General features: G+C 37.1%; 1 protein-coding gene across 1 annotated transcript in view; it reads right to left on the reverse strand.

The window, feature by feature from the left end:
- Positions 1-12,348, reverse strand: part of PTPN22 (protein tyrosine phosphatase non-receptor type 22) — a 60,531-nt gene that overhangs the window by 37,775 nt on the left and 10,408 nt on the right. Inside the window, exons 2-11 of the mRNA XM_057702738.1 lie at positions 8,496-8,604; positions 8,157-8,233; positions 7,933-8,028; positions 7,463-7,501; positions 5,432-5,503; positions 5,256-5,315; positions 4,506-4,648; positions 3,939-4,005; positions 3,131-3,208; positions 473-559 (exon numbers count right to left, since the gene is read on the reverse strand). Coding sequence (XP_057558721.1) covers positions 473-559; positions 3,131-3,208; positions 3,939-4,005; positions 4,506-4,648; positions 5,256-5,315; positions 5,432-5,503; positions 7,463-7,501; positions 7,933-8,028; positions 8,157-8,233; positions 8,496-8,604 — 828 coding nt within the window. The remainder of the gene's footprint in view (positions 1-472; positions 560-3,130; positions 3,209-3,938; positions 4,006-4,505; positions 4,649-5,255; positions 5,316-5,431; positions 5,504-7,462; positions 7,502-7,932; positions 8,029-8,156; positions 8,234-8,495; positions 8,605-12,348) is intronic.

The following is a 12,348-nucleotide window of genomic DNA, read 5'->3' on the forward strand; positions in this document are numbered from 1 at the left end:
AATTGTTTTTATACCTAATGCTTTCAGCTAAGAATCTTTCAATATTCTAAAATATTCTCAAAATTTGATGATACAGATGCAATCAAAATGAGGCTAGAGTAACCTGAAAAATTACATCACTACTCATCGATGATTTCACTTTGTAACTGTCACTCTCACTTCTATTTTGCCACACAACTGTCTAAAACATGGAAACACAATATATGCTTGCCCTTTCACCCACTCCTATTGTTTCTGAATTTAGCTGAAAATGGTATGCAGTAGGATAACCAAGAGATTAATTTTCTAAGTTAAAGTATTTCAAATTGTTCTTCTCCACAGCAGATTTATAGTGCAGCCCCATGCACACCCGACACTCCAACTTAGTTGTAATGATAAATTATAAATTGTCCTGCAACTAATCTGAGATCCCTTGACCAAAATCAAACATGAAAAACAAATGTTTTTACATAATATAAAATTTAAAATGTACCTCTGTTCCAGAGTGTTTATCCCTGATAACATCCATCTGTCTCTTAAATAGTTCTAACACAGCATTGTAGACCAGTTCATACTGTTGCTGAAGAACATCACAAACCGGAACAAACAAAAACAAACAAAAACTTGGTGAACTAACCAGATTTTAGGAATATAAACACCCAGCAAACCCTAGTACAGGAGACCTGAAACATTAGTTTAATTACAGTGCCTTATGTCTGTGTAGCCCATGTCAGATTTCAAGGCATTTTTAGGCTGCTAGAAACAGCTAAATATTTTATCTACCTCTAGCTAATATACAAGGAACTTGTTGCACACTTTTTATGCTCTAACCCCACTTTCTCACTTATCTTTCCTTCCACCATCATCCCTCTAATTCTGTTTTCCTTGCTCACACTTTAAAATTTTTATTCCAGGGACTTCCCTGGCAGTTAAGTGGTTAAAACTCTGCACTTTCACTGCAAGGGACATGGGTTCAATCCCTGGTTGGGGAACTAAGAACCCACATGCTGCGTGGCCCAAAAAAAAAAAAAAAAAAGAAACTTTTTATTTCATCCTGGATTTTTTTTTTTTGGTAATTCATCTCTTCTGAGAAAAGGTAGGTAGATAGATGTGGTTGATGCCTAAATAGATAGCTTCAAGATGTATTATGTAGCAGAACTCTCACAATTGATTTATAAAGTAGTTAGGCTATTATCCCTGTTTATAGACAATTTGTCCGAGATCATTCAGAAGTAATCTCCATGTCTTCGATTAGAACCTGGATCTTTTGACTCTTAGTTTAGTGCACTTATGCAAAGCTGCTGATATTCTGTCTTAGCAAAGATACTAAAGAAAAGTAGACCCCCTAAATAGAGTTTGGAAATTTGTGGTTATAAAGGGATTTCACCGTAGAGAAATGAAACCTCTACAATTACAAGCTTTATAGGTTTTTACTACTCTGTGTTTGCCTCTGTATCTGCTCAAGCACTTGATTTTGGATCTACTTTTCATCTGAATGGGTCTATTCAGAGTTTTCTATGACACTTCATGCAATCGTATACAACCCAGTATAATTTTTTCCAAAAATAATTGTAGCAGGAGAACAATGTAAAGTCTATATCACCCAATACAGCCATTGGTACACCCTTCAATTTTTTTATGAAGAGAGAAAAATCAGACAGGAAGCACTCGTCTGGTTACAGTGCTATTTCCTGGTTAAAGCAGTGTCAGTAAAAGCAGCTACAGCTGATAAGATATTTGTTCAAATAGTTGTTGATAATGTCAAAAATGTGAAGGCTAACTTGAAATTATTTCAGCTGTCTTCCAACTCTTAAAAGTAGGCCTGAAGTGGACTTTTTCTGAAATAGGGTATGGCTTTATTTATTGATTCAGTCTTACAAGTTAATGTTATACAACTAGGTTGCATACTTCCTGGAATCTTTATACATCTACATGGATCAGACTTCTTTTAAGTCTGACAGCACTAAACCAGCCAATGCTTTCATTTCACATAAACTTTCCCCCCTATACATTGAATATAGAAAACACCTACAGTGAACACATGAAAAAGAATTCTTTTTTTCCACTAACTATTAGTGGAAAACCTGTGTGGGCCAAACAGAAGGTTTATATTGTAATAGCTCTTAATTTTTTCCCTTTGATTTACAACTTCTAGATGAAAATATCTGAACTGCCATTGTCAATTGTTTTACTTCTAAACCTATGTGCAAGTTCATTTGTAAGTGCTTTAAACACTTTAGGGTCTTGCTATTTAAGCAATAAAAAGTGGTTCTAACAAATTATGCAAAAATGCCTCTTAAAAAATACTGATAAATGTTTGATGAAAGAATAAATGGGTAAATGCTAAACTCTATCTTAAATATGGAGACCATTTAGAAATATAGGTAAAATTATTGGTATAGAAATATGAGTGGAATTAATATTGTAGAAAGTGAGAGATTTGGGCTGGGAATGTTTTACCTAGGAGGTAGAACATGAGCTGGAGAGGAGAGAACAGGGGAAAAGCATTTCTAATGGAATGGATGAGTGTGAGCAATCTGGGGTGGGTTAAAATACTGTGATACATATATAATCATATATACAGTATGACTGTAATTCTGTGGTTTTTTGTAATATTTTTTAATATGTATACAATAAGGACCAGGAGAAACTATAGAAAAATAGTAACAGTGGCTCCCTCTAGGTACAGGATTATGGATGATTTTTTTAATTTTTTTTTTTTATTTTCTAAAATGAGCATATAGACTTCATTCTCCCGATTCTGTTACCACCTCCTGAAGAATTACAAATCTCTGATTTTCTATGGTTTCAGAAATGAATTACTACTACAAAATTTCAAGTTAACCTGACCCAGCTATTTCTTTCTAATAAGTCAAACAGCTTGTTGAATTTTTTCAACATCCTTTGTAAGAAATATTATATTGTTTTCTTAAAATTTTCTGAAGAGACAATAAAATATAAGGAATGAAAGGAATTTGGCCCAGGGCAAGGGATACAAGAAAAATACTGGGATATTCAGAGTTAGAGGAGGTAGAAATAGACTGAAACCCTTGATAATAAAACAGTCAGCTGTTTTTGGATGATTTGCTATTATTAAACTGAGAGATGGAACCAGATTCAGACATGCTATATTATTCACCATAGTCCATACCTGAGTTTGAACTAATGAAGGCCTCTGTGTTCGCATTTCCTGGATCAAACTAAAAACACTGAAGTTCTCAGGAATTATCTATCAAATAAAAGGAAAAAATATCTTATTCCTTTGTTCCTATCTAGAAAAAAGAATGCATTTTTTTTAAACTAATGAGGTTTCTCATCACTTGCACCATGATTTAGAGCCCACAAAAATACTGAAGAAGCTCTTCAGAATGATTTAACATGGGGTGATCAAAAGTCTGAAGTTAGAAATATAATGAGGGAGAAATCTCAGTAGGTGAGCAAGTATGAGAGTTTAATGAAATAAAAGAAGTTTGCAGATAGGTCTAAAGCCCATACTTTAAAATTCTCATTTCCTGTTAGACTTTAAAAAAAAACAAACCAATTTATAGATTGGAACACAAAATTTGTGGTAAATTGAGTTCATCTGCTAAGGCAGCATGGCTAAAGGAAGGGTAACAGTGATTTAGGGCAGTGGTTCTCAAAACTACTTCTCTCCAGAGAGCTTGCTGGGTTCGCATCCCCCCGCCAACCAGAGTTTCTGCTTCAATTCATCCAAGGTGGGGCCCAAAATTTTGCATTTCTAACAAGTTCTCGGGTAATACTGATGCTTCTTGCTGGCGACCACATTTAGAAAACTACCAACTTAGGAACTAAATTAATCGTCTGACAAAGCAAATCTACAAGTGAATATTCTAGAAAAGATGAATTGTGGAGATAGATGTTCTGAAGAACCAAACAATTTCTAAGTGTAAAAGTAGCAAGGTTAAGAAAATGGCAAGTGCCTACTGAGAGAAACTCACCCCATCTTTTAGTAACATCCACGTATAATCAATAGCACAGATAACACCAGTCCTTCCACAACCAGCACTGAAACAAAAAATCACAGTAGCATGTATAGTTACAGAGAGTGGATCATTGACAGTAGCTGAAAATTTTCACCAGCAGATTTGAGGAAGAAGAAATCTAGAGACCATGAAACTTTCTAAACCCTACCATTTGTCAGAACATGCTTCAATTGCCACATGCTACACTGAGCCTCAGGACAGATTCTAGGCAACTTCTCACAGTAAAAAGTCTCTAGAGCTGTGCTGTTCACAAGTAATTCATCAGAATAAAATATTAATTTAATGCTCAGGTTGAATTTATTATAGTTTCTGCTATTGACTTTTCTCTTTCAATCGTTCTCATTTTTAAGCTTCATTTCTTTCTGATTGACTGGAAAAAGTGAGCCTAGAATTAGGAGCCTACATCTTATGTAGACTTTAAATTCCAAAAATCTCAGTCTTCCTTCAGTTAAAGCAGGAGTCCTGGCCAGACTGTGACCTTTGGTTTATTCTGGGTAGAAGGTTCATCCAACAGCATTATACCTGCAGTGAATGCATATGGGCACACTGTTATCCTCTTGGTAACAACGCACATCCCAGATGAGCTCAAGAATAGGGTCTATAGATGAAGGCACATCGTGGTCTGGCCAATGCTTGTAATGGAACTGGTAGATGGTTCGAGTTTCCTATAAAAAATAGGCAGAATAAAAGGATAGTTCAAGATTAGGACTTTACCTCATTCTATCACAAGATTACTCTGACCTACTGAGTAGCATCTATATGCAGTTTTTGCAGTTTATGGAGCTTTCTTCCCTATAGGTCTCTGGGACCACATGTCCTCTAAGGACAATTATAAATAATTTCAGGTCACTTAATATTGGCCTGTCCCTAGCTGCCCCACTCACAAGAGGAGGTAGATATGAAAATGGTCCAAACCAGAGCTTCCCAACTGGTGTGCTTCAAACGGGTCACAGGTGTGTTGACGTACTAAATCCCTTTGCCATAGAAAAACCGAGCAGCTTGAGCTCTCAAGTTGATTCCCAGCCTCTATTCACTGTATACAGCCTCTATCCACTCTAGAAATATTGTCATTTCATGTGTGTGCCATTGGTATGGAATAGGTTGGGGAACATAGATTACACCAAAGGTCTCTTTTGGCTGTGATGATTTATCCAGAACATCAAAGGCCCTACCACTCCCTATTGTCTTATGCCCAGACTGCATTACATACATATACACTTACTTTCCTGATCTCTGTAGGCTTTGAGGTTACCTCCAGTGTTCTATACTTACACTGTTGAACTTGGCTTTTAGAGTCCTGATTGTATAATCAGATTTTCTATTTTCAGCTTCCTAAGAAGTAAATTAACATATCAGTTATTTCGAAGACTAATATTCAAAGACTACTGTCTATAAAGTAGATCCTGGAGCGTTTGCTCAGACATAATGGAAACAAACATCACACTTACACACGATATGGAGAAAGGACCAAGTTGCAGTTGCACCTCTCCTGGCTCAGCCCAGTAGCGCTCACATTTTTTCTGTTGCACAAAGCAGAGTATAGTGATTTCCCCCCATATATTATAGTTTTTTCTGGGTAACAAAACCCCCTCCCTCATTCAGAAGCAAATTCAGCTGTATCCTTCACCTTAGGTTAGGAATTTCTAACCCCTTTGGGCTTCAACCCAAGTCTGGATTCTCCAAAGATGGGAAAACAAACATGAAAGGATATACAAATTGCAGACTTCCTGGAAGTCTGAAAAAGTAGAAATAGGGATCTGACATTTTCAGTATTTCAAAAGGATTAAAACAAAGTTGCACAGGCTAACTGAAACCCCAAGTTTCCTTGGTTTTAACTGGAATTGTATCAATTCAGAATGGCAACAGTAGGTTCAAAGAGTGTTGTTCAATAGAAATATAATATAAACTACATATGTAATTAAACTTTTTCTAATAGCCACATTCAAAAATGAAAAAAAGGTGGAATTAATTTTAATAATATATTTTACTTAGCCAAATACATAAAAAATTTTTTCAACATGTGCTCGATATAAAACAGTTATTAGATATTTGACTTTTTTAACTGTTATCAAAATCTAGTATGTACTTTATATTTACAGCACATTTCAATTAACATGCTAAACTAACTGGAAGTATTTAATTTCCATTTAGATTTCATAAAATTTATGGTTGAAAAAGATACACATACCCAAGTTTTTCCAAACAAGATTTTCCAATAACTGAATTGAATATCAGTCTTTAAATTTAAATTCATCAAAATAATTGAGTTCCCCAGTCACACGAGCCAAATTTCAAGTGCTCGCTAGCTACACGTGGCTAGGGAAGGCCATGCTGGGCAGCACAAAAGAAGCTCTGGCTGGCAGTTTAAAATGTCTGATTAAAAACAACAGGAAAGGGCTTCCCTGGTGGCGCAGTGGTTAAGAATCCACCTGCCAATGCAGGAGACACTGGTTTGATCCCTGGGCCAGGAAGACCCCACATGCCATGGAGCAACTAAACCCATGAGCCACAACTACTGAGCCCATGTGCCACAACTACTGAAGCCTCACCACAACTAGAGAAAGCCTGTGCACAGCAACAAAGACCCAACACAGCCAAAATAAGTAAATAAATAATAAAATAAATATATATTTTTAAATTTTATTTATTTATTTATTATTTTTTGGGGGTACACCAAGTTCAATCAGCTGTTTTTATACACATATCCCCATATTCCCTCCCTTCCTTGACTCCCCCCACCGAGTCCCCCCCCACCCTCCCTGCCCCAGTCCTCCAAGGCATCTTCCATCCTCGAGTTGGACTCCCTTTGTTATACAACTTCCCACCGACTATCTATCCTACAGTTGGTAGTATACATATGTCTGTGCTACTCTCTCGCCTCGTCTCAGCTTCCCTTTCACCCCCCGCCCCCTCCCAAACCTCGAGTTCTCCAGTCCATTCTCTGTATCTGCTTCCCTGTTCTTGTCACTGAGTTTCATCAGTACCATTTTTAAAAAACAAAAAACAAAAAAACAACAGGAAAATGAACTGTTACTTTAAAAAGTATACCTTATTTTGGGGACTTCCTTGGTGGCACAGTGGTTAAGACTCCATGCTCCCAATGCAGGGGGCCCACGTTCAGTCCTGGTGGGAACTAGATCCCACATGCATGGCACAACTAAGAGAGTTCACATGCCACAACTAAGGAGCCTGCCTGTTGCAGCTAAGACCAAGTGCAAGCTAAGCAATTAATTTTTAAAAGTATACCTTATTTTTATTTTAAAACACAAAGCCTACTAGGAAAATGGGCAAAAGAGGTTCTCAGAGGTTTAAAAAAAAAAAAGAGCCTTGAGAGTCGTTTGGCATTCCTAAACTGAAAACTAGGAAGATGAGCATACAGTTTTACCAAGTCACACTTACTTAAGGAAAGTTCTACTACCAAGTTTCCCCCTTCTTTTTCTTCTTTTCTTTACCTTTAGGTTTACTAGAAAGCAACTCACCTTCCCCATTTCAAACTCCATGCACGCCATAACAATGATCTGCCAGAGGAGGAAATAGATGGAAACTTAAACATTGATACAGTCATAAAAAGCAGCTAATACATGGGTCCCAGAGTCAAAAAGTGTTATTTATTCTTTTTTTGTTTTATAACCAAAAAAGAAATCCTAATAAATTATAAAATGGTGCTGCTACCTTTCTTTCTCTCTGTCCTCACTTCCCTTTTCTCTATTCATATTAGTAAATTCTTGTTAACAAATGAGCCTGTCAAGATGAGAACTTTTATTTCCTTGAACAACAGTGACATTGTGATTTTTGACTAAAAGGTGCCTGAACACCAAAAATTCTAGTGACTGACCCCCAAAAGCACTGATTTTAATACATAAGAAACCTCAGTCAGATATCCTGCCACCCTAACCCCTTCATCCCTAAAAACCAGAGGATATAGTAACAAATGCAACTCTGCACTAACCAGAACGCTGTATTCCCAAATCATCCTCCAGAAGTCCAGGACAGTTGTAGGCAAAGGTCCCTGGGTGGCAATATAAGCCTTGGGTCCATAAACTCCCTAAAGGGGAACAGAAATTGCATGGGGTGATAACAAATAATATGCTCTTCTTCTTGTCTAATATCCCTCCCTTACCCTCCAACCCCCGTTTTTTAGGTACCTAGAGAAATATGGAATATTGGATGTACCTTAATGAAGTTGCCATTGATGTAGTTGGAATCCTCATCAGAGGTTATCATGAACAGCTCCACTAGACTATGGTCATCTACAATACAAAAGAAAGACAGACTAATTAAGAGGGTTTGGGCAGAGGGCTTTCTGTAAGTCAGGAATTAACACTGTGAATAGTGAATGCTCATAAGTGTTTGAAGAGTGAATGAATGAATGTTCTTTTGTAGTCATATACAGTACAAACTAATTGACCAAAGCCATGATCCAGGATTAGGAACAGCAACCAATGGGTAAAAAGAGATAAGATGATTGAATTTGGGAGAAGGTACAACTTTAAAGGGAGAAATGAAACTTACAGGGCAGGATATCCTTATATCTGTTTTTCTTGATATTCTTGGGCCTCTCAGCCACAGTTGTGGGATAGGTTTTATCTGTCTTATACTTGGCGGATAGTCTTTTCAGCGTCTGTAATAAAATTACAGTAATTAAATCACCCTAGAGAAAAGAGGTAAGAAGCTATCTCTAGAGAGCTTTCTTTATCCACGGCCCAAACATTCTACTTCAGCTGTCTTAGTATCCTCTAGGGCTGGTTCCTTTCAGAACAGAGCCCCAGATCATAATGACTACAGAGTTCAATGACATTTGGAGAAGTGAAAAGATCACACTTAAGGCAGTTGAGCTGCAAATAGCTAAAACTTAGAGGTGAAACTAGTGAATATTTAAAAAATAATATCTTCCGAACACTCTGTGTTCCACCCAAGAGTCAAATATTAAAAGTTTGACTTTCTTTACAGCTATCACAGGGCTATTTTAAGTAGAAATGAAGCTTAAGATGAATACAATCTCTCTACAGCTAGTAAAATTTCAAAGAGTTCACTCCCCAAAGCAGTCATTTTTTTTTATATGACTCAAACTTCAAGCCCACCCCTCAACCAAACAATAAACTTTAAATAGTATCGTATTCTGTTGGTAGACTATGATCTAGGCAAGTCAGAGGCTAGCACAATATGGTTGAAAAAGATAGTAAAGTATCTCCTTAAAATTATTCTCTGTTTTAAAGATGAGGAAACTGAGGCACAGGGAAATAAATGCCCCAGGATCCCAAAACTCCCAAGAGCAGTGCTCACAATTCTAAGCTGAGGTAGTCTAGAACCTGAGTCAGGACTTAACCTATACCGTGACCTGCACCCCAGGATGTAGCCCAAGGCAGTCACTGGAGGTGGGTGGGCATCTGTGTTGTTAACCAGCTCTGTGGTTGAGTCTGATGTAAACTTTTGAGTTGGATAAATTCTGACTCCCACAGTTACTGGCTGAATGAAGTTGGGCAAGTGATTTAAACTTTCTGTGTCTCAATTGCTTTGTAAGTAACTTGGGGCGATATTTACCTTAGAGTTGTGGGTGAATTAAATGAGTCGTCCTATGTGAAGCACTGGTACACAGTACATGCTTAATAAAGAAAAGGCATTGCTACTACGTAAAACAATAAATAAAAAAATGAATAAAGCTATCCTCACTTGCCAGTATTATAGTATAGAGCAAAATTTCAGGTCAGAGGAAATGATAGTTCCTCTTTAGCCCCTTCTGATGAATCAACATTGTCTCAGATTTTTACTCCTTTATCATTCAAAGAAACTGCATTTAATAGATCTGACCTTCATCGACATTTACTCCATTTGAGAAAGATAAGGGAAAAACATCTGTGATAGCTAATAAATATTTATTGAATTGAACTACAGAAAATAATTTTCATTATTTGCCCACCATTTAATGGTGACCTGATCACATGAAGATCATTAATTACTTCCTATGGGTCGGATCCCTTAGCATCTTCTCAGTCTTCATTCTCTTTAACTTCCTTCTTGAAATTTCCTCAGCCCTTTGCCCTTATTAGTCTACATTATTTTTGTTCTCCTCTTTTCTTCTCTGACTTCTCTTTCCCTCTTCTCATTCTTTCTGACTGCCTCTATGTCTGCTTCTATCTTCTAATGGTGAATTATTCAAGGTCCCAAAGTTAAGTCCTCAACTCTGCTCTTCTCACTAAATACATTTGCTCAGAGATATCATCTCTTCGAGAAGGCATATCAGTGTTTTTTTTTTAAATCGATTTAACTGATTCCAATTGAATTATAATTTCAGCTCCTATTGGAAAACTCTCAAATTTGTTCACTGCGATTTGATTACTAACTTACAGTCCTGAATTTCTAACCATGTCCTGGAAATTTCCACTTGGGTGTCTTGTAACCTCAAACTCAGCACATCTAAGATGAAAATCACCACTGTCCCTACCATGAATGCCAATGGCACTATCTTTACCCGAGACAACCATACTCTAGAAACCGAGAGTTACTTTTGGTTCCCCCCTTCCCACAAATCCCACATCTAACTCAGTCAGCAAGTGTAACTGATTCTTCCCCTGAGGTATCCTGCATCAATATTCCTTCCTATGCCCCTACAGATACCTTAATTCAGGCGCTTTCCCTTAAAACCTGAACTTTTACTTCTTAAATTGCTTCTTAACTCACCTTCACACTTTTCTCTTTCCCCATTCAAATCCATTAGGCATAAGCATGCTAACTTAATCTTACTAAAGTATTGGCTTTCTTATCTCTCTCATGCTAAAAACTACTTCAGTGAGTCCCCCTTGCTACTAGGAAAAAGTCAAAACTACTTAGCCAGGTATTTAAGATTCTCCCCAGTTGGATCCAAGTTAATTTTCCCATATTTCCTACTGTCTCACAATTATGAGTCTTCCAAAGATTGATTTCTAAGTTCTTTCAAGATTGTACAAACAGATGTCACTGACAATTAGGTATAACATCGCTTCTTTAAAACTGTGGGTTTCCTGGGACTTCCCTGGTGGCACAATGCTTAAGAATCCACCTGCCAATGCAGGGGACACGGGTTCGATCCCTGGGCCAGGAAGACCCCATGTGCCGTGGACCAACTAAGCCTGCGAGCCACAACTACTGAAGCCCTCGTGCCACAACCACTGAAGCCCATGCTCCTCAACAAGAGAAGCCACTGCAATGAGAAGCTAGAGTACCGCAACGAAGAGTAGCCCCCGCTAGTGGCAACTAGAGGAAGCCCGCTCACAGCAACAAAGACCCAATGCAGCCCAAAATAGATAAATTAATTAATTAAAAAAAATTTTTAAAAATTATAAAAACAAAAACAAAACTCTGGGTTTCCTTTCCTTTCTCACAAATATAAACCCGGTACTCACCCATGATTATGGTCTATTTTGTTCCACAGGGTAAACTAATAGAGAGAAATAAGGAAATAGAAAAAGAACTTTTCTGAGATAATGATTGCAAAATGTTTAAAAAAAAAAGAACTTTCCCCATGTGACTGGCAACAAGAAAAAATTTATAAAGAAGGGAATTGCTAATTATTTTACTTAGTTTGAAATGCTTTGTATCTCACATAGAGTTTTCACATAATTAGGATGTGACTGTCTGTAGGAGTTTACTTAAGGACACAAATAACTAAGTCAAAAAAAAAAATGAGTGAGGAAGGGAGAGCCTAAAATAAGGGAATGATGACACAGAGAGACAGAGAGAGAAAGGAGGTAGTGGAGAATAGAAATTTGTTCCAATAAAATCATCCAAATCATCATTAGATTTCAAAATTAGCTCAGGATAACTTGATAACTGAGTCTGCAAGGAATGGGAAAAAGTTGGGGTCATGAGAGATTTGTTAGCTGGGAGTTCATAATGCAAAGAATTATCAAATATCTAGAATCTAATTAAATTGATACTTCCCAAATAATAAATAGATCATTAATTATTATAACAACTCAAAGTATAGGAGTATAAGTTTTTCCAACTAAGGATGACAAATGAAACAGACAGCCACTGCCTGCTTATCTGCTAGACCACAAATTCCAGCATGCGTTGTTCTAATGACCATTTTTTTCTGTTTCTAGAGTTAGATCAGACATAGACAACCTACTTAAAAGCCGGAATACAATCAGTTCTTAAATTCTAGTTTCTTACCATGGTCTGAATTCTTGTGGGTTTTCAGAATTGGATTTAGGAGGAAAGGTGCTGAAATGATCATTATACAGCACATTTTTACACCAAGATGGAAGCAAGTGGGCTAGTTTGGGAATTTAAGGACGTGGCACAAATAAATGAAAGACTACAAAACATTTCCATATTACTCAGCTGTAAAAAGCAATGACACTGGGACATTTGTAGAGACATGGAT

The sequence above is a fragment of the Hippopotamus amphibius genome, chromosome 1, assembly GCF_030028045.1.
Source record: "Hippopotamus amphibius kiboko isolate mHipAmp2 chromosome 1, mHipAmp2.hap2, whole genome shotgun sequence".
Lineage (NCBI taxonomy): Eukaryota > Metazoa > Chordata > Mammalia > Artiodactyla > Hippopotamidae > Hippopotamus > Hippopotamus amphibius.